The sequence below is a fragment of the Mustela erminea genome, chromosome 5, assembly GCF_009829155.1.
Source record: "Mustela erminea isolate mMusErm1 chromosome 5, mMusErm1.Pri, whole genome shotgun sequence".
NCBI lineage: Eukaryota > Metazoa > Chordata > Mammalia > Carnivora > Mustelidae > Mustela > Mustela erminea.
Genome location: NC_045618.1, coordinates 115,400,663 through 115,428,441, shown reverse-complemented (window position 1 = coordinate 115,428,441; position 27,779 = coordinate 115,400,663). Strand labels below are relative to the sequence as shown.

Here is a 27,779-nt window from a genome sequence, read left to right as displayed (position 1 = left end):
TTTTTTTTTTAATATTTTGTTTATTTGAGAGAGCAAAGACAAGCAGGGGGAGCAGCAGGCAGAGGGAGAGGGAGAAGCAGACTCCGCACTGAGCAAGGAGCCCAACTGGGGCCTTGATCCCAGGACCCTGGGGCCATGACCTGAGCTGAAGGCAGCGGCTTAATCCACTGAGCCACCCAGGTGCCCAGGGATGAAATACTTTTCAAGAAAAAATAGTATTTCAGTTTTATAGCAAGTTAGGTAATTTCTTTTTCTTTTCTTTTCTTTCTTTTTTTTTTTTTTAATTTATTTGACAGATCACAAATAGGCAGAGGAGGCAGGCGGGGGGAGGGGGGAGCAGGCCCCCTGCTGAGCAGAGTGCCCCATGCCGGGCTCAATCCCAGGACCCTGGGCCAAAGGCAGAGGCTTTAACCCACTGAGCCATCCAGGCGCCCCAAGTCAGGTAATTTCTACCTGAAGCACCATCCCTCTCCAAATATTTTTTTGAGGTCACCGGCCCTTTGCTTGAGTAATGGCGGCTCCGTGAGATTTTACCTTGTGTACTGAGCATGCTCAGTGTATGCCGCGTTCTGTGTGGAGTGCACAGAAGGTATACAGAGTGGTTCCCTGGAGCTGAAGGGCAGGACATGTGTCGCCTGGTTGGGGAGATGGGCCTGCTGATTAGTGCTTGGTGCTGAGGCATGGCCCTGGCCCTGATAGGGGGCCTGGGGAGGTGGGCGGAGGATAGGTGGATGGTCTGGGCCTTCAGCTGGGGTGGGAAGGACCTGTAGGACCAGGAGAGCTTTCCAGACAGAGGAGCAACCAGTCTGGCAGCCCAGGGGAGTCCAGTTCTCTTGAGGTGGGCTCTGCCTGGGTCCTCGCAGCCTTGGCGTGAGAGCAGAGAGAAAGAAGACGCCTGTTACTCATCTGTAGAGACTGTCAGCTCTAGGCCTAGAAATGGACTCTTCTAGGAATCTCCAGAGTCCTCGAGGGACAGGTGCTCCCTAGGAGCCGGCCGCCCTGACTTTGCAAGCCCTTTCCGCACTTTCCAGGGGCAAATCCCAGGCGCAGGAACCACCTCTGATAGACTGCCCTTTGGTCCCTCCTGGGCTGGTGGTAGAGGAGCGGCCTTTCTTCTCCAGGGACCTTTGCTTTTAAATCTGTCCCTGGCCTGCCTGGGTGCCAGGCGCTCCTGGGGGGCCGCCCCATCCACACTTACCATTTGGGGACTTTGACATTTTGTTTAAGCAGGGATGTGATTGAGAGCGTGTGAGAGTGAGAACCGGAGGTGCTGGCTCTTTAAGGCTCGGCCTTCAAGTGAGTTTGGCAGAGGAGACACCAAATGTTTAATTTTAGGGCCAGGAGGGGGTGGGGGAAAGTCCCTACCACATCTGGTTTGTGTTAAGCCCTTCCCTTCAGAAAAGGGCTGTGTTTATGGTTCAGATCCGGCAGAGATGGGGCGGGAGGGGCGCCCCTTTCCCCTACTAGGCACTGGGGCACCGAGAATGCACAAAGCTTCCTCCTGGTCCTGTGACCCCATCCCGAGCTGAAAGGTTTCGACTTTGAGAACTCTCCGACATCCATTTTATCCCTGAAGTTCCAGCAGATGTTCGCCTTCAGACGGCCTCTAGCAGCTGGGATCGCAGGGCTGAGCTCTGTCCCTGGTGCCCCAGAACTCCCCGGAGTTGGCCTGCTGTCAGCTCGGCCTGTCTGGAGTTTGCGGGTCCCGGATGGTCAGGGGTCAGCGGTGCTGCTGGGATCCCGGCATCCCAGGAGCGTTCCAGGCTGTCAACTGGAGGGTCCTGCAGACGCCAGCCTCAGATCCCTTTTGACAGATCAGGAAACTGAGGCCCAGAGGGCTGAAGAAGCTAGTCCAAGGTCACACAGAAAATCAGCGGCAGACGTGGGATTCAAACCACACTTTCCTGACTCTCAGCTGACTTGGTGCTCTTTTCGAGGCCCCGTATGGCTTCTCCTTCTGCCTGCTGTTTGTATTACTTTTGCAGGTCCTGCTTGCTCTGAGGGCTGGCATGGGGACAGGGGGTGGGGTGGAGACATCCGGGAGGCTGTGAGTGCCTCGAGGCTGGGCAGCTCACTGGTTTCCCAGCTCCGGCACGGCCCCTGGCACAGGGCGAGAGCTTAGAAAACATGAAGTGAATGAGTGGCGTGGTCTGAGGGTGGGGGTTTTAGTGCTCCTGTTAGAAGCATTGCTTCCTGGGGTGGGGGTGGGGGGCAGGGGGGTACCGGGCATGGGTCCCTGTCTCGAGGCTCTCCTTGTTCCAAGGCCATGTCTTGTCTTCTCCAGCCCTTTCCCAGTTCTGGAATATCAGCCAGCGGGTACGGAAGCCCTTGGTTTCAGAGCCAAAAGGAGCTGCAGCCGTCCTCCTGTGTGCTCGTGGAGGGAATGGAGGGTGGAGAGAGGAAAGGCCCGCCTGTCCTTTGCGCCTTCTCCACCCTGTGTCTTCCTCCATCAGATGAACGTTTTCTCCGTCTCCCTTTTCCTGTGTCCCTGAAGTGGAGGTGGAGGATGGGCGGTGGTTTCCCCAGAGCCCTCCTGTGCAGGGACTGGGCTAAGTCATTCCCTCGTGGCTTCCTAGAAGGGGAACTGGGGCAGACTGGCTCATTTCCTCCCAGAGCTGGAGTCATCTTGGAGTCTGAGCCCAGGGAGGGGCACCCTAGCAGTCCTCGGGCTCTGGCCCTGGGGGCACAGCTCTGCGGCTGTTTTCATAAAGGGTGGGAGGCCCTGGGCATGATCGCTGGCCCCAACCCGAAAGTCCACTTTTCCTGCCTTCAGGGTGGGGCTGTGTTTCTTGGGCAGGCTGGCGCTGGTGGCAAGGGGACAGTCAGGCGATGGCATTGCCCCATTGTGTGGAGTGGGCAGCTCCTTGGTCATGATTTGAATCGTGTCGGGTTGTTAAGTCTTTTTTTTTTTTTTTTTTTTTTTAAAGATTTTATTTATTCATTTGACACAGAGAGATCACAAGTAGGCAGAGAGGCAGGCAGAGAGAGAGAGAGGAGGAAGCAGGCTCCCCGCGGAGCAGAGAACCCGATGCGGGACTCGATCCCAGGACCCTGAGATCATGACCTGAGCTGAAGGCAGCAGCTTAACCCACTGAGCCACCCAGGCGCCCCAAGTCTTTATGTCTGTTTTATTACGAGAGTATAACTTGCTCGTGGTAAAAAAAAAAAAAAAAAAATTCCCCGCAGGTAATATGGTTATTTTTTCTGTGCCACACATAAGGTTTTGTGTTTAATCTTCATCTCTCTGTGTTTTTATATACATAGAAAGTTTATGGTAAAGTATACATAAGATTATCACTTATTATTTTTTAAAAAGCTTTTATTTAGTTAGAGAGAGAGAGATCGCGAGTTGAGGGAGGGGTAGAGGGAGAAGCAAGCTCCCCACTGAGGAAGGAGCCCGACACAAGGCTCGATCCCAGGACCCTGAGATCATGACCTGAGCCAAAGGCAGATGCTTAACCAATTGGCCCACCAATTGGTGCCCCCCATTTTACCATTTTTAAGTGTGCTGTTCAGTGACAGTAAGTGCATTCACTTACTGTGAATGTGTCGTGTGACTAGACCGCCATCCAGGCTCCAGAACACTTGTCATCTGGCAAAACTGAAACTGTCCCCATTAAACACGAACTCCCCATGGCCTGCTCCTCCCGGTCCAGGACAGCCACCCTTCCATCTTCCCTGTGAATTTGACTGCTTTAGGTACCGGGTTGAAGGGCAGTCGTGCACCCTTTGTCCTTTCGGATCTGGCTTACGCGCTTCGCCTCCTGTCCTCCGGGTTCATCTGTGTGGTGGCCTGTGTCAGCACGGCCTTCCTCTTCCTGGCTGACCGGTACTCCCTGGCATGCGTACACCACATGCCGCTGACCCATTCATCTTTCGGCGGACACTCAGATCGCTTCCACCCTTTGGCTGTGGTGTGTGATGCTGCTGTGAACACGGGTTCACAAATATATTTGTATATTCACAAATATACAAATATTTGTTTGAGTCCTTGCTTTCAGTTCTTTTCTGTATCTACCCGGAAGTGCTGTTGCTACATTTTATGGATTGGCTGTTTATTTTGTTTTTTGTATTTTTTTATTATTTTTTTTTTGTATTGACTGTTTATGCTTTTTGGCCACTTTGAGCCCCCACGGCAGGGTTGGTAGGTTAGCGGAGGGCTCTGGACACCTGCCCTTTTTCCTCATTCCTCAGGGCCAGGTCCCTGGTCCATTGGCCTTGCCCCAGTAGCTGCCCGCAGAGGTGGGCAGGCTGGCCAGCTGGGTCACCACGGGGGTACTGTGGCTACTGCTGGTTGTAGCACAGAAGACTGGAGAAGTCTGGGGCGACTGAGCTAATGAGAAGCTCTGGCATCTTCTGCTGAAGAAGGGCCCCTTTTTGGCCCTGGTCCCAGCCTTGCTCCTGCTACAGATCCTGGGAGGGGGACTGCAGCGTCCTGGCCACTCTGGAAAGGAGTGGGGACCCAGAACCTGCGGGCCCCACTCTCCCCGACCCCTTGTCCTGAGCTGATTCTGTGCCAGAGGCTCTCCTGGAGGGTAATTGTGAGATAGATTTTTGACCCGTTACAGAGACTAATATAAAATTTCCTAGCTTCCTTTGGAGAGCAGTTCTCTTTGTTTATTTTTTTTTTAAAGATTTTATTTATTTATTTGACAGAGAGAAACACAGTGAGAAAGGGAACACAAGCAGGAGGAGTGGCAGAGGGAGAAAGAAGCAGGCTTCCCGCTGAGCAGAGAGCCTGATGTGGGGCTCGATCCCAGGACCCTGGGATCATGAGCAGCGCCGAAGGCAGACACTTAACGACTGAGCCACCCAGGAGCCCCTGTCTGTTTCTTGATAACAGAGCAGGAACTCCTCTCCACATCTGCTGCCCCTGCGGCGGACCACTGGTTCAAGCTTGGCCCTCAAATATGGCTCCATCCCAGAGCCGCATGTGGAGTAAACCGGTTTCTGCCTGCTGGCTGGTGTAGACCTCCACCACTAGCCAGGACCCTGGCTCCCTGCAGGGATCTGTGCATCATTCCTTCTTGGGTGCCCCACTTGGCAATGTGTGTAGTGATCTGTCTGCCCCATGTTGGCTCCCTGAGGCTCAGCAAGGGAGGCAGAGGCAGCAGGGGAAGGAACTGTGGAACTGGGTGCTAGGGAACTCCTGGGTTTCGGTTGAGGGCTTGGTCTTTGCCAGCTGGGGTGCTTAACCCTCTGGAGCCTCAGTTTTTCCACTTCTGAAATGGGGGGTCAAAATCTGACTTACAAGGCAGTGGTGAAGAGTCCACGTGATGACCGGTACATAGTGCTTGCTTGGTAAGCAGGTGTCACTGGATGTCAGCTGTGGGCATTGCTGTGTCCTCTTAAGTGGGAGAGGAGCCACCAGCCAGCAGGCCTGGGTCAGGACCCAGTGCAGGAAGGCAAGGTCTGGGGACTACCTGGTGCTTTCCTCTGTTGCCCTGAGCCCCCTGGGAGAGTCTGGATGAGCAGAGGAGGGTGGATCTCCCCCCCACCCCCCAATCACTGTCATGGGGGCAGCTGCATCTTGCTTAGCAGGGATTATGTGTTTTGGAAGAAGAAAAGGGCCGGGGTACCTTGGGCTTCATTCCAATGCCACGTGTTCTTAGATCCCGGCACCCTCTCCTCCCAGACCCTCTTACTCTCTCTAAGCTGGGTCACTGTATGACTGTTTCTTAGGTGGGTCCCCCCTACCTTCCTAGATTGCAGGCTCCAGGACCCCTGTCCTCCTTGTATTTGGGGACTCTAGCAGTCTCCCTCTCCAGGGAGTGGATGCCCCTTTCTCCTGCAGGATAGGATGCTTGGATCCCATCCAGGCTCGGGGGAGGGAGCAGGGGTAGTCCTGCTTGCTGCTGTCTTCTTTTTGTCCTACCCTGCGGGAAAGTCCGTCTTTCAAAGGCTGCAGTGTGCTGAGAGGAGCCCAGCTTTGTGTTGGCAGTTCTGGGGTGAAGGGAAGCTCTGCCATCTTCTTCCTGTGTCCTGCAGTCTGTCCTGCAGGGTCACTGCCAGGATTAACTGAGAGGAGGGACATCGGCCACCCTGGTGTGTGTCCAGGACCTGATGGGCTGCCTAAGCGTGGGCTCCCTGCACACTTGCTATGTGTGCACAGACCCAGGGAGCGCTTTCAGCAAACCCTTCTTTTCCTTCTCTGCACGGGGGAGGTGGTGCAGACTTCCTCTGCGTTTCTAGAGCCTAGAGTTACCCCGGCTTGCTCGATGACAGGATTCACTGGAAGTACTTGTTACTTGTTAAAATGCTGATTCGTGGGTCCCACCCCAGAACTCCTGAACCAGAACGGCGGTTCTTGGGGTGGGATCTGCATCTTCAGCATGTTTTATAATGAGGCCGGTTTTGGAAACTCTTCACATTTGCTACTCTCGGATTCCTGTCCCAGCGGCTGTTATCGTTTGATTTCACGAGAGCCCACTGAGACAGCTGTGAGGCAGGTATGGCCCCCCATAACCTCAAAGACTTTTAAAGATTTTATTTATTTATTTGACAGAGAGAGATCACAAGCAGGCAGAGAGGCAGGCAGAGAGAGGAGGAAGCAGGCTCCCTGCTGAGCAGAGAGCCCAATGCGGGACTCGATCCCAGGACTCCGAGATCATGACCTGAGCCGAAGGCAGCGGCTTAACCCACTGAGCCACCCAGGCGCCACCTCTCAAAGACTTCCTTAGTGAGGAGACCGTGAGGCTCCTGGGACAGACTCAGGCCCCGTGTTCCCTTGTCGTGGAAGCGGAATTAGAACTCGGACCTCGCAGTGCCGTGTGTGCCCATTGTGCCCGCCAGCGTTCTACTGAAGCATGGAAAAGGTGGGGGATGGAGAGAGGTGGGGTGACAGGAAGGAGGTGAGTTTCGTGGCTGTGGTGGTAGCAGGGGGGGGACAGCGGTGACCTGCTGCTGCCGCCCCTTGAGGGAGGCCCTTGCAGACCAGCTACAGTGAGTGGGTGGCAGGGCTGTGGGGCAGGTGGAGCTTCCCCAGGTGTGCCTTCTGAAAGTCGGGCCCCAGCCGAGCATGGGGAGCCGTGGGCTTTGTTCCAGGGCCACTGAGGATCCACAGATGGAAGGAGGGTAGGGAGGCAGGAGGGCCGGGTGAACAGGGCCTGAAACTATTTCAGGGCCTTTGATGGAATCCTGGAAGTCCTGTGGATAGCTAGTGTCTACTTCTCCTGTCCTTCCCCTGTTCTCCTGTTATGATTAGGTCTGGGAAGCCCTCTAGAAGTACAGGCAGGGCGAACCCCCCAGCTCAGACGGTGGAGGGCAGAGTGTGTGGGAAGTGAGGAATGGCCCTTCCAGGGGCAGGAGTCTGCTGCCTCCCCTCCTTCCTTATTCCCAAGGTTGGCTTGGTCCATGGAAGGAAAACCTTTTTAGGTTCTTTGTGTGCCCCCCCCCCCCCCCCATTTCAGTTTCCCTACAAGAAGCTCTTAATGATTTCAGCCTGCTTGTCTCTGGGTTTTGGTGGAAAGTCTCGGAGAGGAGGGTGGGACTCACTGGACTTGTCCATTAGGCTCTTTGCTCTAAGGCTCAGCTTGTCTGTCCCTTCTGTGCAGTAGGATTGCCTTTCCCTAGGATAGCTTCCCTGGGGAGCTTCAGGTGTTCCTGTGCGGCCTCCACACCTGGAGGGTGATCTGCCTGGGTTGGCGGGACATGGGCCAGTGGGCAGTGAGGGGGGACAAGCCTCATGCTGGGCTTGTGCACATCACCTGCTGCTGGGCGCTTGGGAGAGTCAGGAGAGAGGAGGTCCAGGCTGACCGAGCCTGTGCTTAGAAGCATGGGCTCTGCAGCCTGAATTCTGGCTCCCCCATGTGCTGTTTGAGGTGACCTTGAGTGACTTTGTGAGCTCTGTGTGTGCTGTCTCATCTGTAAAATGGGATTGATGATAGTATGTACCTCATAAGGGAGATTGGGAGGATTAATGGTGCCGATGCTGACCGAGTACTTGACAGTGGGCTTGGGAGGGTATCCTGGTCTCTCAGATCCTTTCCCTATTGACTTTCACACTGGATTGTCAGTCTGAGAGCTGCCGAGACCCTCCTTGGTAGTCATGGTGAGCTGCTGGAGGTGTCTGGGTAGGCAGGGGAATTGGTGGAAAGCCGGGTTTCGGTGGATGGCACCTTCATCCATTCATTCCTTCATTTCTTGGCTCAGGTAGGAAATCTGATGGTGACCTATGATCCCTCCCTGACCCCCAGGTGTACTTGCGCCCACCCACTTATCTGTCTTCACCACCATCACCCTGGTCTAAGCCACTTTTCTCTCTCGCCCGGGCCTTTGTGTGGTCCCCTGGCCGTTCTCTGCTGACGTTTCTGTCCACGTCTGATCTGTGCTTCGCACCAAAATTAGGAGTCTCTTTCCAAGATGCAGGTGTAATTGTGGGTCAGCCAGTACCTGATTCCAGCACCCACCTCATCCTCACCCCTCGACCCTCCGCTGAAGTCAGACGTCTTCAGGCGCTTCTGTTGTTCTTAGGAGAAACCATCCTAACCTCCCGCAAAACCTCAAGTCCTGGTGGCTGGCTGACCTCAGCCTCCGCCCCCTGCCTTCCTCCTGCACCATCTCCAGTGGTTTGAGCAAGTGGGTCCTTGTGCCTGAGCACTGGGATCCTTCGCCCCGTCTGCCTAACCACGCCCAGCCCCACACACCTGCATAGGGTGACCCTGTGGCTTGGTTTGCACCTGTTACCCTGATGTAATTATTATTTTTTTAAATTTAAATTTAATTAGTTAACATACAGTGTCTTATTAGTTGCAGAGGCAGAGATCAGTGATTCATCAGTTACATACCATACCAGTACTCATTACGACATCGTGTGCCCTCCTTAATGCCCATTATCCGTTACCCCATTCCCTCAGCCCCACCCCTCCAGCAGCCCGAAGTTTGTTTCCTGTGATTAAGAGTCTCTTACGGTTTGTCACCCTCTTTAATTTTGTCTTGTTTTGTTTTTCCCTCCCTTCCTCTACACTCCTCTGCCCTGTTACTTCAGTTCCACATATGAGTGAGATCATACGATAATTGTGTTTCTCTGGCTTATATCGCTTAGTGTAATACTCTTCAGTACTACCCGTGTCACTGCAAGTGGCAAGATTTCTTTTTGATGGCCGAGTAATATTTCATTGTGTATATGTGTGTGTGTGTGTGTATGTGTGTGTATATATATGTGTGTGTGTGTATATATATATAGATATTATACTTTCTTTATCTGTTCATCAATTGATATCCCCGATGTAATTATTAACAGCATCTCCTTTTATTTTGAAGTGCCCCGGTTTGGATGATAAATTACCTGGTTCCCTTTCACATTCACAGTCTTTTCATCTAATTAAAATTCCTCAGCTTTAAAAATTCATTAAAATTCATTAAAAATGCCCGTTAAATGGCCCACTCTTGGTTTCGGCTCAGGTCATGATCTCAGGCTCAGGTCATGGTCTCCGGGTGTTGAGGTCCAACCCCGTGCTGGGTTCCACGCTCAGGGCCGAGTCACCTTGAGAGTCTCTCCCTCTCCCTCTGCCCCTCCCACTTGCACTCTCTGGCTCTCTAAAATAAATAAGTAAATCTTAAAAAGAAGAATATCCACTGACTTCCTCAAGGCAGCAGTTCACATGGGTGTGAATGCACACTCCTGCACACACATGACCAGGTTAGGGCCCTTTTTTAGCCCCAGATATTCTGGAACTTTCCCCATATGCATTTAATCTCAGCTTGCAAATATACAGTCATTTATATGAGTGATTAACATTTGTCATCCCTAGCAGACTGAAGGCTCCTTGATTTAGGAGCCCAGTGTGTGACCCCAGGGCCCATGTGAATCTGGCTTCCAGCTCCCGGCTCCCAGGCGGGGGATCCTGGAGCCTGGGCGAGTCAGGGCATCTGCAGTGGACTGCTGTGGGGGAGGCTGCTGACATCAGGCCAGTCCAAGCCTAAACAAGCCAGTTGCCCACACTCTGGCATACACACCCCTGACTTGGCTGCCCCTTTAATTATTCCTGATCTCTGTCAATGGGCTTTGTGTTCAGAAAGCCAAAAGAGACCAGAGTTCAAACCCTCTCTCCACCTCCCTAAAGTTGAGACTTGAAGAAAAACCTGCCTGGCCCATTCTGCATCCCCAGGGAGCCACCAGGTCCAGGACCTTCTCTCATGGCTGGATGTGAGCGCTGGAGATGACTCTTAGCCCTGTGTCCTAGGCTGACCTTTAGCTACCCTCCTTGATCCAGGCCCAGGGATGGCCTGAGGACAGCTGCACAGGTGCTCGTGTGGCTCTAGACAGGTGCAGGACTGATGCAGGATGGTGGGTGAAGCTGGGTGGTTGGGGCAGGTGGTGCTGGCTGATTCCTCCTTTATTTCCCAGGCTACGTGAAAATAGAAGGCTTTCTGGGGCTGAGGCTTTGGTGTCCTATGGACCCTGGTTTAGATTTCAGTTCTGTCTCTCACTAGCTGGGTGCCTGGGAAGGTTGTGAGCACCTCTGACCCTTGGTTTCCTCCTCTAGCACAGGATTGTTGAGCAGGTTTGCTGAAGTGTTGGGTGCCTCACAAAGTGGTAAGGATAGCCAACCTCTCTGATCTCATTCCCTCTCTGACCCCCTCCTGGAGGCCAGAGGTCCCCATTGCCTTTAGTGCCCCTTTTGTTGGGGGGCTTGACACTCTGTTTTTCTTTGGACTGGGGGGAGGCTATGTTGCCCTCTGGCTGCCCCTGCTCTCTGCACAGTTTCTGAGGCTAAGCCCAGCGTTGGGGGACAGAGTGCCTGTGGCTCTTCCTGCTTTGGGGGAGGCTGCAATCACACGCCCCCACAGACAGATGCCCCATGTCCTGCCCGGTCCCAGCAGAGTTGGAGGGTCCTGGCCAGACCCACCTGCAACTACACTTCTCCCCCTCCCCACCTGCCCCGCCTAAAATGTGGACGTTTCTGCAGACATATTCCTGTTCTTCAGCCTCCTGCTTCCTGCTGCTGATCCGTTTGCTGCCCTGTCCCTTGAGCTGGGCCGGCCACGTGGCCAGCAGACCCGCCATGCTGGCTGCCAATGCGCCGTACCCCCGTACTCCTGTCTGGTGCGGGCAGTGGTGGCATCAGTCTGGGCCTGGCTGTGCTCTTCCTTGGCTTACAGGTTGTCTTTGGGGCCTTACTGGGGGATTTGGGGGTTTCTGTGTTGCTTTATAATGTGCTGATCTGTGTTTGGGTTTTGAGAGAAGAAACTTTATTTTCCGGGACCTCAGGTGAGGAGAACTGACCTAACTAGGCCCTCAGCTCACAGCCCACTGTCACTGCAGGTCTGTGTCCGGCCACTCTACCCACTGTCTTCCTTACAGTGGACCTGCGAATTGTTCCCAACCGCACCCCTTCCAACACAGCTGATGGGAAGATGAATTTTCTCCCTTGGACCCGGTGATCACCGCAGGAGGAGGTCTCTGGGAGGGCGACTTCCAGCCCAGAGCATTGCTGGGGGGCCGAGCAGGTGTGCCCACCGTCGTTCCCGACCTAGTGCTGGGTTGCTCTCCAGCAGGGCGTACGAGTCCCCGTTTCCCTGGACCCCAACAACATCCTAATTGTTGACCAGTCTCTTAGGTGTAAAGGGACAATTGTGTGACTCAGGAGGTACTCTGTGTGCCCCGCCTCTCGTTCCCTTTCTCCATTCAGGGCTCCAGGAACCAGAAACTTCCTGTTAGGCATGGGGTAATTGCTGTCCCAGAGGAGACTGACGGAGATCTTCTGCAGAAAGCCCCGTTCCCTGGGGGAGTGGCAGTGAGTCTGCTGTTGCTCAGGAAGTTTGCGCCCTACCTGCCAACCCGCTTGTGCTGCTCCCACACTGCCCTTGGACTCTGAGTTGGCACCGCCACCCCTGCTTTCTGCTTGGGGCATCTCTGGGTTCCCCGGAGCTTGGAGCTTTCCCCTGGGAGGCCACATTTCTACCTGTATTTGGTGGGAGGTCACGTGGACTGGGTGGCAGTCCCCTCCAGAGTGCGGTGGGAGCGTCGCGGCGTTGGTGTTGGTGCCGAGGGCCCATCGGTCATGTGTCCTTGGCTGGGTCAAGGAGGCCAGGACCGGAGGTGTTGGGCCATGGGGCCCGCCACAGCGTGCTGACCCAGATTCAGGGACACACGCGCACCGAGGGGACCTCCCGCACTCCCGCGTGGTGCCCGCTGACTGTTTCGCACACAGTGCACATCCTCTTGCAGGCCTGTTTCTGCGGAGTGTGGTCTCCTAGATGGAGGCTTCGAGAGGCAAAGTCAAAGGTCACACCTCAGCAACACAGGGAATTCCAGCTATGGGCAAGTCAGCCAGACCACAGAGCCCCATATTTTATGAATATGAGGCTGGGCCAAATCCTTGTCATCCGGGGAAGCTTTCTGTGGAACCGAGTGGCCCATAGCTGTGAGCGTCAGTGCCAGAAAAACCAAATGACCTCACTTTTGGGTGGCTTTTCCTTCTTTGGAGAAGGAATGTGTGGGCTACTCCTGTGAGCTCCAGCCTCCTGAGGCCTGTATGCCAGCGGACCTGCGGGCCAGGACTGGACTCCAGATGTGGGGGAGGCGTCCCAGGCGAGGCCCGCTCTGGGTCCACGGTGGGGAGCAGGCCGTCGTCACACTGGTCTCTAGAACGAAGTGTTGCTCTGCGGCAGGGGTGGCCAGGAGCAGATGCTGTGGGCTCTGAGCTGCCCCATAGAGTAGCTAGCTGTTCCTTGGGAAGACATCAAGAAGGCCAGTGGTACCTCCTGTACCTCATGATTCAGGCCTGGCCCCACCAAAGATGAGACCCGTCCCTGTCACCTTAGAAACCCCCTTCTAGCTTGCTCTCGGGCCACAGTCAGTAGCTGGCTGGTTCAGTCCATACCCTCACGCCTGGATGCCTGGACAAGGGGAGGGTCCAGGGCATGCCTTTGTGGCTGGTTTCTTGCCAGTGGGACTGACGGGTAAACAACAACAACAACACCTCAGTAAAAGGCTTAGTGGGGTCCTGGAACAGTTTAGTCTACTTTTGTCTTTTTTTTATAACAGCTTTTTTGAGATACAACTTACATACAGTTCACCCATGTCAAGGGTATGGCTGGAAGGCAGCGTACTCACAGCTGTGCAACCCTCCTCACCGTCAGCTTGAGAATATTTTTTTTTCCTGTCAGATTTTATTTATTTATTTGATAGAGTTGGAGGGAGGAGAGCACAAGCAGGGGGAGTGGCAGGTAGAGAGAGAGAGAGGGAGAAGCAGGCTCCCACCTGAGCAGGGAGCCCCAGGTGGGACTCGATCCCAGGACCCAGGAATAATGACCCAAGCTGAAGGAAGATGCTTAATGACTGAGCCACCCAGGCTCCCCTGAAGACATTTTCATCACCTCAGAAAGAAAGCCTGTGCCCCTTCGCTTCACCCCGCTTTCTCCTCTGCTCCCAGTCCTAAGCAACTAGGACTCTCTTTGTGTCTCTGTAGATAGCTTTTCGGTTTTTAACATCCAGCGAGCCCTCAGTCTGCGTCTGGTCGTGGGCTAAGCCCTTTGCATTCGCTCGCGCAACCCTCCCGCCCAACCACCGTGTGGAGCAGATGCTCATATTTGTCTTTGTCTTCTTGATGTGACAACTGAGGCCCGGCGGATCGGGATCACAAAGGCCACCGGGATGGGGATCTTTGGCTGACGGTGGCCGACGGCTGCATCGCCACTCTTTGGTCTCTGGCTGTGGAAGTGGAGATGGCGGAGGTCGCTGACCTTCGTGGGCCAGGAGGTCAGGGGATGGCCTTGGCTTCCTCACAGGGATCACAGGGCCACCAGTCTTTTAAAACCGTTTCCCATTCTCTCAGAAGCTGGCAAGTTCCACCTACACAGGAGGGAAGGTGCTGAGCTGTCCAGGCTCCCCTCTGCTTTCTGAGGGCCTTTTCAGGGAGGCAGTGCGAGCTCTCCCCAACCCGGGTGTGTTCATCAGGTCGGAGGGCTTGCCGGGGTGAGCCAGTCAGGCCCCTGCTCCTTTGTCTCCCAACCTGGGCTGTAGGTGGACATAAACGAGGGAATGGACAGGCCCTTGCTCCCCTGGCTGGCAGGCTGGTTTCGAGGTTTCCTCACCAGTCGGGGGGAAAAAAACAACCACAGGAAAAACAACCACAGAACGGCTTTCTTTCCAGCCTGTAGAGCTCTGTGAATGATTAACCTTGATTAAACAGAAGGGGTTGGGAAGTGAAAGCAGGATGACCCCAGATGTGTATGGGTTCCTGCTCTGTTGTGTTTGCTTCCTTTGGCCTCATTTTGACAGCAACCTGCAAAGTAGGAATAGTATGTGTCCCCATTTGTCAGATGAAGTGATGGAAGCCTAGACAGGTTAATTCAGGTCCCGCAGCCAGTGAGGAACGGAGGCGGGCTGGATTGAGATTTTTTTTTCTTAAGATTTTATTTATTGAATTGACAGACGGAAATCACAAGTAGGCAGAGAGGCAGGCAGAGAGAGAGGAGGATGCAGGCTCCCCGCTGAGCAGAGAACCCTATGTGGGGTTTGATCTTACAACCCTGGGATCACAACCTGAGCTGAAGGCAGAGGCTTTAACCCACTGAGCCACCCTGGCACCCCTGGATTGAGATTTTTTGAGTCTGCTGTCGACATAGCGCCAGGCCATCTTTGATTAAGTACATAAGATCTAATTTGGTCCTTTCTGATGCCATGCCGTGTAGGTCTTGTGGTTTTGTTTGTTTGTTTGGTTTTTGTCAGAAAGAGAACATAAGTTGGGGGGGTGGGGGTGGCAGGGGCGATGGCAGGCAGAGCAGGCCAAGGAAGAAGCAGACTCCCCGCTGAGCAGGGAGCCTGAGATGCAGGACTGATCCCAGGACTCTGGGATCATGACCTGAGCTGAAGGCAGACGGTTGACCTACTGAGCCACCCAGGCATCCTGCTGTGTCTTATTATCCCCATTTTATAGGTAGGCATCCTGAGGCTGAGACCAAGAATCCTGCCCAGAGAGAACTGGTGAAAGGTGTAGACTAGGACCGCAGCCCCAGCTCTGCCCGGTTCTGCAGTCCAGCTCCCTGGGGCGCCCCAGCCACCTGCACCCTGAGTCTCTAGGATGCCAGCATTCATGTGGCCTGGGGGCAAGCTGTGCAAGAGGTACCCTTTCCAAACAGAGGAAGCTGCCTGGTGGTTCTCAACTTTGTCAGCAACCGCTCCCAGCTTGGGGGAAAGTACACAGATCTGGGTGGAGATGTTCTTGAGGACTCTGCTTTTCATCTCCGAGTGAGCCAGCTGACAACTTGCTTTGAAAGGCTGGCAGCGTGCCCTTGATAAGTGAACCAGATACTCCTGTTTATGTTATGAGAGCAGTGGGCATCTGAGATCACTTCTGGGCAGCTCTTGGCCTACACACACCACCCAGTGCCCACACCCTGGCTGGCCTGGCCACGGGTGGGGACCAGAGGGTCTGCAGGGTGGCCGGTGGGAGAGAGAAGGCACCCTGGCAGTGCCCGCGGATGCTGCAGAGAACTCGACCCTGTGCACGTGCTGGCCCAGCCCCCTTGAGGGTCCCGGGCCCGATGCCCACCCACTGTGCCAAACTGGCAGCTGTGGTGGAGCACCCGCGGGGAGGCGGGGCTGCAGAACTGGTTTTGACTCTGGGAGCCTAGACCACGTCCCTGGTTGCTCTGCTCCCGGGATAGAGGGGATGCACTGAGAATGAGCAGCCACATACCACCTTTAAGAGGCTGAGAAACTAGACTGGGGTTTTCTGGAGCCTCTTGGCTAGGGAGTGCTGCCTTTCCTCTCACCCCATGATTAGCAGTTTACCAGCTATTGGGGTGGATGTGTGTGTCATTGCTGGCTTATCCTCCTGTCCCTGCCCCCGATTATGACTTTCCCTGGAATATTCTACATGGATAAGGCACTTTAAAGTTTTTCAGAACCCTTTCTCTGTGTGGTATCTTATTTGATTCTCTTCCTAATTCTTTTAAGTAGATGGGACAGTTTTTTTCCTTTTGATTACTTTTTTTCTTTGGAAACATCTCCCCACGCCCTGATAATACATGAGCACGCATCCCCCCCCCCCAGAATTCCCAGAGCAATGGGAAGTTCCCTGTTTCCCATCCCAGAGGTCTAACTTAGATAAATGCGTATGTTTGCAGACAGACTTTTCTTACATTTGCATAGCTCTTTTTTTTTTTTTTTTTTTTAAATAGGTAATGACTGTATCCAGTATAAAATTCAAAAGAAACAGAAGGGTATTCTGTAAAAAACAAAATGTCCTTCCGTCCCTGTCAGGAGGCCCCAGCTCCCCTCTCTTCCAGGAACATTCCAACATACAGCTTCTCGAGACTGAAACACTGATCATACTTGGAGTTCATGGAGATGAAACTGTCCCTAATGGAATTTATTGGCCTCTTTTGATAAGGAGCAGAGCCTACCAATCGGAATCAGCCCTACAAGGAACAGAAGATTGCCCCTGGTGCTCTTTGTGGTTGTGCCTTTTTTTTTTTTTTTTGATTGTATAGTTGCCACAGCATTCCATTGGTTTTTGGTGTACAGTAGTGATTCTGGATAATTCTATACCTTATGCTATGCTCACCCCAATTGTAGCTCTCATCTGTGCTTCCGTCTTTGAATTAGGCACGTTATGATGGGAAAAGTTGCTGGATTCCAGCCTGCCAGGTGTGAGGGACTTGTTTGGGGTTCCATAGCTGGAAGGGGTCGAGGTCAGTTATCTGGGATCACATGCGCGCACCAGGTCCTCTGAACAATGGCTCCCCTGGAGTGATCCCAGAGGAGTGGGAGGGTGTGCCTGGGAGAGGTGTGGGCCGCACATGAGCCCAAGGCCTGGATGGATGGGCGGCAGGATGAGACGGCGCTGCTGTCTCCCCACCATGGCCAGGCCATCTTATTGGGCTGCAGGTGGGTTATCTTGTTTCCTCTGTCGTGCGACCAATAGAAAAGGCACCTTTGTCAACAGAGGCTTCTCTGGTGAGGTCAGCCAAGAGTGGACGGCCTGGATTGTGTTCTGAGGCAAGTAAACATCCAAAAGGAAAGTGCTAGCAGGGAGAAGAGCGAGGGAAGCAGAGAATGTCGGGCATTCTCTTCCTGAAGCCCTGGCGTCTTCATGTGTGGATGGGTTTTGTTTCAGGTGCTTTTCACGTTCCTGGGATCACTCACTTAGCTTTGACCCTGCTGCTGTACATACGGTTCTGTATCCTGCTTTTTTGTTAATTGTATCTAAGGGTTCTTTCCATAATAATACATAGTTTCAGAACCTCTCATTTTGGCCATGTAATGTTCCATTAAGTGGATGAATCATAATTTACGTTACTGATACTTTATTAGTATAATTGGAGCCATTTCTAATTTTTTCCTCTCAAGTAATGCTGACAAGAACATTTTCTTACTCGTGGCCTTAATTTAGCAGTGTTTGCCCAGAATAGCGCCTAAGCATTGGGCTAGGGCTTGCGTGCACTTCAGTTCCCCTTGGTGGGAAGCTTTCCTCAGGAGACGAAGGGCGTCATCCCGCCCACCGTGACGTCATCCCGCCCGCTGTGACGTCATCCCCGCCTGCTGTGACATCTTGCGGGGCCTTGTCTCGGTACCCACCCTGCCATGGGAATGAACAGAAACTTACTTTTGCCAAGGTAACAAGTGACAGTCGATACCCTTTGTTTCAGTTCACCAAGTATGGCAGCATGAGTGGTACCTTTCACTGTCCTCCCTGGTGACAGGTATCAGTCCTCTATCCAGCCCAAGTGAGGGGAGCCACCGCCTCCCTGACAGGAAGTCCTGTCAGCTTTTGCTGCCAGATCCCTAGGCGGCTGGCACCCCTGCTGTGGTGGCTGCAGGGGTGCCAATGCACACACCATTGCATGCTTAGTACTTGCCGTCAATCCTGTACGTCAACTTGTACGATCCTGTTCCTGTGTGTGCTTTTTTTGTTAGGAGATTTAGGAAGATTTCATGTTCTCCCATTAAGGGGCTAGAGACCCTAGGAGTCTTTTTAAATTTTTTTTTAATATTTTGTTTCTAAGTAATCTCTGTAGGCAACGTAGGGCTCCAACTCAGAACCCCTAGATCAGGAGTCACTTGCTCTGCCAACGGAGCGAGCCAGGCGCCCCAGTCCCGTTTTCCTCACACTTGCCCCTTCTCCTCATTTATTTAACCTCTTTGAGGCTTCGTTTCCTCATCCGTAAAATGAGGACGATAAGAGCACCTGCTTCAGAGTGGTGTCGCGAAGATGTCAGAGTTAAAGAGGGTGAAATACTCAGAAGAGGGTCTAGTCCACAGATGTGCTTAGTAGAGTTAGCTGCTAATATTGTTATTTAGGGCATGTGTTTGTCTCCTCTGGGCTCTCAAGGGATGGTGACCTTTGGTTGTCACCACTTGAAATGGGGAAATGTTAGTGGTATCTCACGGGAGGGCCCAGGGGAGCTCCTGGACATCTGTGATTCACAGGACAGGCCCCCCGACCCCTGACAAGAAACCAGCCCCAAGTACCAATAGTACAGAGGTTGAGAAGCTTTGCCCACACGTTTAAGTGTGACTCTTGGTAACTGAGCTCTTTGAACATATCTCTAAGAGATATGGTCTCTCAGAGAATCAGCATCATGCCGAGGGGTGTATGGATCTCTCTCCAGCACCCTCACCAAGCATATGCTGTTGGCAGGTAGCACACTGGACATTTGGTCTGTTCTCACACTGAGCTCTAGCCTTCCCGGCACTGTCCTCCATCCTAATACTAGTAGCCACTATTCTTTGAACCTAACGCATGGGAGATCGTGCTCAGCGGTTGCCGTGTATTTGCTGCATCCATCCCCTCACCATCCTTGGAGGTGGGTTCTGTTCTTACACCTAGTTTACAGATGGGCAAGCCAGTGAAGTCACTGGCCCACAATCGCTCAGGGGCAGAGCTAGGACTGGGCCTGGTCAGTCTTGCTCTCAAATCTATATTCCTTACTTTGCCTCCTGACTTGTCCAGCAGACTTATTTGCTCATCCACGGGAAGGTCTTTCAAATCTTTGAAGTGAGCTGCTGAGTCCCCTCTTCTGTCCTCTGGTCAGACAGCCCCAGTTCTCAGAGTTCCCCGCAAAGACATGTTTCTGATCTGTTCGCCATCCAGAACGCTTTCCCATGTCTTGGTGACCGCCTGCCTCTTCCTGGCTCTGCTCCCGTCACCTCTCTACCACGCTGCCCCCAGACAGGCTGCCCCTCCCACACCAGCTCTCCTGATGGGCCGTCAGCTCAGACTCTGTGCCACAGCTGACCCGAGTCACCCAGATTCCATCTGGTTGCTGGTGTCATTTCACAGTGACCCATTTTCAACGATACTTCTCGTAAGATTCAGCCCACCGTACCTGCAGCCTGAAATCGGCAGTGTCCTGGTGGAACGGAAAGTGTGTGGCACGGGGAGTCAGGAGGCTGGCTTGCAACCATACCCGACTTGGTGGCCTGCGAAGAGCTACTTGCCTTCTCTGGTCACGTGTCCTCCGTTGTAAAGGGAGGCTTTGACGTGGGTGCTGTTAGCATCGCTTCTGGCTCTAACGTTCTTCAGCAAAATGCGTTGGGCAGCAAGAACTTGTAATAATGGTAGTTCTGATTATTGTGGTAGCAGTGAGAATAGGTAACTATCAGGCAGCCACTCTGTCCCAGGCTCTTCTCGGTGATTTAAATGCCTCATCTTACGGAATCCCCTGGCCCCATGTGTTTTTACCCTCTTCTTATTATCCCCGCTCTACAGGTGAGCACCTTGAGCAAAGCCACACTGAGTCGCTTGCCCACCATTACCACGTGACCCAGAAGTGGTAGGACCCGGCTTTGCGTGATCTTCTTTAAAGTGAATCCTTCCAGACTCCCAAATGCTTGCTGTCCAGAGTGATCCTCTAGTCAAGTGCCCTGACTTTCCGTGTTTTAGCATCTCACGTTTGACCACTCCTTCTCCCACTAAGATGAAGGCTCTGAACGCTGCTTGACTTTAAAGGTTCAGCCTCTGACCCGTGCTTATGGGGTGATCCTCTGTACCCCAGAACCAAGCTGAATATAATAATACAGATACTCTTTCGGAATCTTAAGGTATGGACAATAATGATGATGCTAGTGACTATTTCTTATGCATTTACTGTATTTCAGATGTATATTAATACTATGTTATCATTAGCATAAATTAGCAATATTAAGGTTAATATTCTCTTTTTTCTAAGTTTTTATTGTCTACTTTTATATCTTATTTCATTTTCATCACACTTCTGCTGACTAGATGCTATTGTCTATTCCCATTTTACAGATTTGAAAACAGAGGCTCAAGGAGATCCGTGTGACTCAAGTCACATTCTGGTGTCTCTGAGCTGGGAGTGGGGGACAGCACGTTCTCAAAAGCCACTTGTTTTCTCTGCACATTTTAGGGGAAATACTTACTTGTTAAAGACGTAATGGAAAAGTATTAGAGGATTTTCTGTGACAGCAGGACTTTGAGGCCCGTAGAGAAAGAAGGTAGACAAAGGTGCTTCCCCATGGCTAGCTCCATGGAACTCAGCCTGGGCTCAAGCACCCTCCTTCTTCTCCCCTGTCTCCCCTGTCAGGACGTGTCCATCTGTCCCCCCACCCCCAACTTGGGGCCTGGCCAGGCCTATTGGCAGCCCTGACTTTCAGCCATTAGATAGGGTTAGATATGCAGATTGGAGGTGGGTAGACAAGGTCTGAGAGAGGTTGAACCCAGGTTCTGGTTCTCTGCCAGCCCCTCCCTGTCTCCCAGCACCCTCCGAGGCTGCAGCTGGAGGAGGGTAAAATGGGAAAGGAATGAGCCCTTCCAGCATGGGGCCCCAAGCACATTTCCTGAGATCTCCCAGCACCCCTGAGCCCATTTCTGCTGCAGAGTGCATCCACCAAAGGCCCATCGGCAGCTTCGCTTCTTTTTTTTTTTAAGGTTTTATTTATTTACTTGAGCAAGAGCAAGGAAGCATCCACAAGCAAAGGGAGGGGCAGAAGGAGAGGGAGAAGCAGACTCCCCGCTGAGCAGGGAGCCTGATCCCAGGACCCTAGGATCATGATCTCAGCGGAAGGCAGACGCTTAACTAAGCCACCCAGGTGTCCCCCATCAGCAGCTTCTGTCTCTTTAGACTGATCTGAAGAAGGACCCAATGATGGGGCTTTTGGAGCAATAGGAAGGTCCGATAGGGTGAGGCAAGGTTGGGACTAAGGCCATAAGACAGCCCCCTACCCTTCATTTGAGTGAGGCTGGACCTTACTGGGACTCCTCACCACACTGGGATGCATGGGCTGGAGGCGCTGGGCCCTGGGTCTCTGACTATGGGCATCGCTTGTAGCTGTTGGCTTTTCATCCTTTTTGGAGCTTTGGGGCACTGCCAAGGAGCAGGTGCAGGTGTCGTCCTCTGTGATAATGTTGGAGGGTGAACGTAAAGACCAAGGTCTGTTCGCACATCTTCACCAGCAAGTGGGACATCTCCGTCCTTTGTTCATCTGGTGGAAATGACTGGAACTCTGTGTTTTGAATTTAGTTTAATAAGTCCTTCACTAAGGAGCTCCTGGAGGGCTGCCCTGGCCAGGGAACCATGACTTTTCAGTCCAGACACAACAGCGGGGTTGTACGCTGGAGGCGAGCACATGGCTGTGTGGTGCCCACATTGTCCTCCCCACTCCTTTGCCCCATTGGTTTCTTCTTTGGTGAGGATCCACAGAGCCGCTGTCCAAGTCATGGGCCTCCTGCACCCCACACCACAATGTTAGTCCTTTCCCAGAGCACAGCAGAGTTCTCAGACACACGGGGTGTCATATTGGGAGCTCAGGGCTGCACTTTGGGGTGGTACCCAGACAGAGTTTGGTGGCTGAGGGCAGGGAGGAGACTGCAGGCTGGGGGCACAGAGCAGGTGAGTCCACAGGGAGGGCAGCTGCTTTATCTCCTCCTCCTTATCACCGATGCACGCTTTCAAAGTGACAGGCAATGTACAAGTGTTTTCTAGTTAACCCTCCTGACTTCATAAATCGCCATCACTGTCTGGCTTTTACTGGTCAGGGAACTGAAGTTGAGGGAGGGTAATCTCCGAGTCACACAGCTGGAAAAGAGTTGAACCAGATGTGGTGCACCCCGACATGCCTGGTCTCAGCCAGCAAGTGACCTCCACCCCTTCCGTCCCGTGGCCTGAGCTGCGTGAGAGGTGCTGCTTATTGGTGGAACTTCCTTCAGGCGCCCCTTCAAGGCAGTCACCTGTGGGGCCCGGGATGGGAGACTGAGGGTCTCCCAGTGGCGCGCAGCTCCAGAGGCCTCAGAACCAGGGCTTTGTGTGGGAGCCGTGAGCAAACACAGGTGCATTTCTGTCTCCCTGGCTTCCCCAGGAAATGGGGTCGGCTGCTTTCAACAGCATTTTCCTCTTGCAAAAGCAGTATTATTTTTTTTTTTTTTTCAAAACCAGCCTCTTCTTCCTCTCATCCCCAACTCCGCTCCACAGCTGAGCGATAAACAGATCTCATGGCCCCCAGCTGTGGCCAGTGTGGGTGATTCCCACCAGGACCTTGGCCACATTGGACCCGAAATTGTCCCCTGCGGGGGGGCGGGGGGGGCACTTCCCTTGGAGTCTGTAGGAAACCCCGGGCAGAGGCTGAGTGTGGGCCTGGAAGGGAGGTGAGAGCAAGGCGTGGTGGAAATTCCAGATGGTGGTAGATGAGAAGAAGCTGCCCTCCCCCCGCATACCGATCGTGGTGACACCCGGGGCGGGGAGTATGTGGACAGGTCACAGCTGGGAGAGGATATGGAACCACAGGATAAATTCTCTTCAAGATGAGAAAGTTCCCTAATATGTTTTACAACAAAAAAATTTTAACAAAATGAAAAAGGCTAAGTACCCCCTAGTCTCCTGCCAGTTCGCTGCGCCAACACTAGGGGCAGGGCACCCAATAAACAGACCTCCTCTGAGTGGTCTTATGCTTCTGGAGGGTGGAGGGTCCCTGAGGGCACTGTTTGGCCCAATAGCCCGATGCCCGGATACCTCCCGGCATCATCCACAGGTGCATCTGGGTCTTTTAGAACCATCCCCCCATCCCCCCAGCTTTGCAAGGCTCCTTCACCATGCTCCTTCACCCAGCTGTCCAGTTTTTACATTGTCTGGAATGTCCGCTGCACAGGGGTTTTTTGCTGAGCAGGGGTTTTTGCTCTTTTGGTCACTGCTGTGTCCCTGACCCTGTGCTCTGGAACTCTAGGCAGAGCACTGAGGCCACACTCTCTCCGACAAGTGGCCAGGCAGTGACCGTGCACTGGGATAGGGGCAATCATGGCGTGGGTACAGGGTGCTTTGGTCTCTATGCCCCCAAACCAGGTGTGGCGGTGGGCTGTCAGGAAGGCTTCCGGGAGGAGGTGATCGCTGAGCCTGATCTTGGAAGATGAGTGTGAGCTAGCCAAGCGTGGCATGGAGGACATTCCAGCCTGAGGATCAGAATCTATCTCTGCTCATCCTCATCTGTGTGTCAGTCTTCCCAAAGCTTCTGGATAGCACCCGCAAGCCTCTTCTCCATCGTGGGAGCCGACTGGCAGAGTGGAGTAGCGTTTTAGGGAGATCGAAGTCGCCTCGTGAGGCGTGATTTAAAGACGAGGCTTGGACTTTGGGGTGTTGTCGCGCTGCCTCCTCCTCCCCACCTGCGTGGACTGACACCGTCCCTCCTTCTTGCTCACTGGCTCTGCAGCTCTTGCTCAGAAACCCGAGCAGCCGTTCTTTTCTGCTCACGATCACTGGGGTGCCATTCCTCTCTTCGGCCTGTTCCTTGCCACTTCCCTTTGTTCCCCCCCAGGGCAAGAGGAAGTGGTGGGGGAAGGGGGTCATGAGTCTGGTGACCTTTCTGAGGAGGAGGGGTGGTTCTGGTGTGCCTGCTACTGGTTGAGTAACACACCGCTCACCATTGCAGTTTTGCAGGGCGGGTGGGAGGGTTGCTGACTGGCGCTGCTGGGGGCGGCGGGGGGCTGGACATGGGCCCTTGAGACCCTGTGTTGTTGAAGATGCCGTTTGGTGCATAGAATTCTGGAGTTGCCAAGAAGTAGATTGCATCTGAAGCTGGAGAGCTCTTCTTTCTGGGGAGAGACCCTGCCCCAGTTCTAGGCGGGCTTGGGAAATGGAAGCACCTGCTTCTGTCTGTTCCTGGGGTCAGCCTGTTCCTTGTGTGAGCCACGAGGTGGCGCTGTCTTTGCGGGACTGCTTGGCTCCTCCCGGGCTGCTTCAGTGTTGCTGCTCTCCCCTGCCCCCTGCCCCCGCCGCAACCCCTGCCCGCAGACTGGAAAATCATAATATAGATGGGCTTTCATTTAGTCTCCTCAGAGTCCCTTCTGGAATTCTTCCTCACACCTTTGCAGCTGGAAGTGCCTGACACCCTGACGCCAGCCAGACAGACACATACGTACATGGGCGCATTGGGGTCCTCCCCTTTCTCTCCTTGTCCTGATACCGCCTGTGAACTGTGAACTCAACAAGACTCACTAATTCTTTCCTAAGCCAGCTGCCAAGTGGACAAAGATTTATTCAACTCATTTGCCCTGGTAATTAATTAAGGCTCACTCTGCCTCCCCTGGGGTATTCTGCCTTGTAACTATGAGGATGGAAACTAAGCCTAAGAACCTAAGAGGTCAGTTGCCAGCCCTTCTAACGGCGCATGGAGAGGCCGCAAAGGAGGGTCCGTCCCAGGGTTGCCCGCCCATATCATCCACACAGCGCCCGGAGAGGGCGTGGTCGGCGGGGCCTGGGACCAAGCAAGGCCCCTATGAAGGCCTCAGGGACTCTGGGATGTGTGGGGAGCCTGACCACTTGCTCGTCTTCCCTTTGCCTAGACGTTCACGGCATGGTGCAACTCCCACCTCCGCAAGGCGGGGACGCAGATCGAGAACATCGAGGAGGACTTCCGGGACGGACTAAAGCTCATGCTGCTGCTGGAGGTCATCTCAGGTGAGGGGGGCCACCCCGGCCGAGGGTGAGGTGCTTGCCTGCTGGGTTCAGCCCCGGGGGTGGGGGTGGGGGTGGGGAATGCTGCCTTGACACGTTAGCGTCTACTCTGCCTTTGCTTGTGATGAGCCCTGGGTCTCTTGGAAGAAGCTGGGGGCGCCATGTGTGAATTCAGACTAGGAGACTGGGTTTGGTCCTGGCTCTGCTGCCAACCATCCACGTGTCCTTGGACAAGTCACTGTCTTTCTGCCTCAGCACCCTCATTGGCAAAAAGAAAGAAGGTCCACCATGGCTGACCGTCTCCAAACTTGGCTCTACTAGTACCTCTCCACCTCTATCCAGATGATCCCACTCCCTTATCTGGCCCCCAGTGAAGAATTTGGATGTCCAGAAATCTGGAGAGACAAACTCCCCCTGAATGTAGTCCTCTGCCTTCTTAGGAATACCTTTCCTCCACCATGCCTTCGAGGTTGGTGGTTCCAACATTCACGCCTTGGTTTATACCCTGGGTAATCTTAGCTACTCTCTTCACTTTACTTTCTACTTCAATTATCAGTGATGCTCAGACCTGGTTTCAGTCCAGCCTTTTCCCTCAGGCCCCATCTCCACCCAGATGTCCCTCCAGCATCCCCTCAGTGTGCCCAAGACTATGCAGACTACCCTTGGCCCCGACAGACCTCTTTCCTCCTATATTCTCTGTCTTCTTCTCCCAAACCTAATGTAGAGCTCTGAGACAATGCTTCCTTTGCTTTGCTTTCCAACTTGGCATTCAAGTTCCATTCCTTCTATTTCCTTCTTCTGTTAGCCTTTTTAACCTCTGCTATGTGGTATCAGTGTGGGCCTTGCCAGCTCTCACCTAGATGATCCGCAGAGGCCTTGGACCCCTCCCAGCTTCTTCCCCACCGCAGTCCATCCTCTGCATGGCAGCCCAAGGGGCCGGCTCAGGCCCAAATAAGGTCTCGCTGTCTCTTGCTCAGAGCCCTTCAGTGCCTTCCCAGGGCTCGAAGCCTACAGCCCACATTCCTTCACGTAGCTTGCAGGATCCTTTGTGAACTGGCACCTGTTCATTTTCAGCTAACTTCCCAAAAAGGTATCAGACCTCAGACCCTCTGTCACCCCAAGAGACACGCAGTCCTCACCAGGGACGGGCTCTCTGCCCTCTGTGCCTCTGCACCAGCTCCAGCCAACTCGTTCCCCGGAACTTTTAAATATCCTCCTGCAGGTGAAATTTGTGTGTGGGTGAATGAAGACGGGAAGGGGGGATTGTGTGTGTGCGGTACAACCCACGAAACAGAAAATTGAGTGTTTTGAACATTTTCAATTTCCTGGACTATTTTGTACAGTCCCTTTGTTGTGCAGACACACCAGCATCCATCTGCGACTTCTCCGTCACCCCGCATGGAGACCCCAAGCCCATCAAACACCAGCCCCCCCGCTCCCTTCTCCCTCTGCCCCGGCAGTCACCCTTGTCTTAGTTTCCGTGAGTGTGACTGTTCTCGGCACCTCGTATTAGTGGAATTAGTGGAATGACAATATATGTCTTTCTGTGGCGTATTTCATTATAATGTCTTCCAGGTTCGTCCATGTCTCCCGCTCTCCTTCCTTTTTGAGGCTAACATTGCGCTGTACATACACACCGCGTTCTGTGTACCCATTCATCTTCTGGTGCACACTGGAACTGCTTCTTCCTTTTGGCTCTTGCGACTAGCGCTGCTGTGAACTCGGGTGTACGGATATCTGTTTGAGCCCCTGCTTTCCGTTCTCTGGGGTAAATACCCAGAAATGGAATTGCTGGATCATATGGTAATTCTAGGTTTAATTTTTTAGGATCCACCATACTGTTCTCCTCCAACTGCCTTTCTGAGTGTTCTCCCCTGCCTCCTCTTCTAACATTTCTTAGTTTACACAAACCTGGTGGTGGTCTTTTTCATTCTTCCCGGCTCAGCTCAGGGTTTTCCTCCAGGAAGGCTTTCCCCGGATGAGTGGCTGTCCTCAGGAGTGACAGGAGCTCTGGGCTCCCGTCACACCCCATTAATTCCTCTTGTCATTCCTGTCATGTCCGTTTGCCCACGGTATGATCATTTTTGGCCCATTTGTGCTTTTTCGCATCCCACTCTCAGCTGCTTGGGGCAGGGATGGTCTCATCTCTGTGTCCCAAGGGCTCAGAACGGTGCTTGGCATGTGTGTGATGGCCGGCAAATATTGGAGTGACCGGATGCCCGGCTTTTCAGCAGGACTAGCTGCATATTCCCCACCGAACAGGCGGGCCTGTGCCCAAGGGGACCTGTGCATGTCCGTGAACTGGGGTTCTCTCTTTCCTTGGGGTGGGGGACATTGAGTCACTGAGACATTGCATTTTCTTCCTTGAGCATCGCGAGGGGAGTAGGAGGACAGAAGGAAGGGGCTGGTGCCCCCAGTGGTCCTCTGAGGAGTGTCCCCAGACCACCCCCCCCCCCCCCCGCCAGAATCTGCAGGAGAGCTTATCCACATGCAAAGTCCTAGGCACACCCCAGACCTCCTAATTTCCAAAATTAGGAGGCAGGGGAAGGGGGCTGGGCATTGGAATTGCGAGAACTGCCGGCCTCGCTGCCTTCACTGTCCCGATGGAGAAGTCCTGTTCCAGCCAGGGTACACAGCTGGGGGGCTGGCTGGGGAGCCCAGGCTTGGCAGGACCTAAGGGCTAGGGCTTCAGCAGGAGAGCTTCAGGGCGGGAGGCGGGATGGAGTGCTGCCTCATCCGTCCAATGGGAGGGTGTCCCCGGGGCATTTCGTCTGCCCAGGGGGATTGATGGGGTACCTCGCTTTGGAGGCTGAGCAGGGGCCACAGCCTTGGGAGAGCTGCAAGTGGAAGGTCTTAATTTAATCATTAAACCCCAGCTGTGCTTCCTTGGGAGCTGCCAGGCCTAATCACATCTGTGGCAG

At 53.5% G+C, this 27,779-nt stretch overlaps 1 protein-coding gene across 4 annotated transcripts in view; it reads left to right on the top strand.

Moving 5' to 3' along the window:
• Positions 1-27,779, top strand: part of ACTN1 (actinin alpha 1) — a 96,422-nt gene that overhangs the window by 27,655 nt on the left and 40,988 nt on the right. For 3 of the 4 annotated variants that reach the window (XM_032344591.1, XM_032344588.1, XM_032344590.1), the window contains exon 2: positions 24,747-24,861. In XM_032344591.1, the coding sequence (XP_032200482.1) occupies positions 24,747-24,861 (115 nt within the window). Of the gene's footprint in view, positions 1-6,752; positions 6,852-24,746; positions 24,862-27,779 lie in introns of those variants that run through there. The other variant, XM_032344589.1, reaches the window with a different exon arrangement.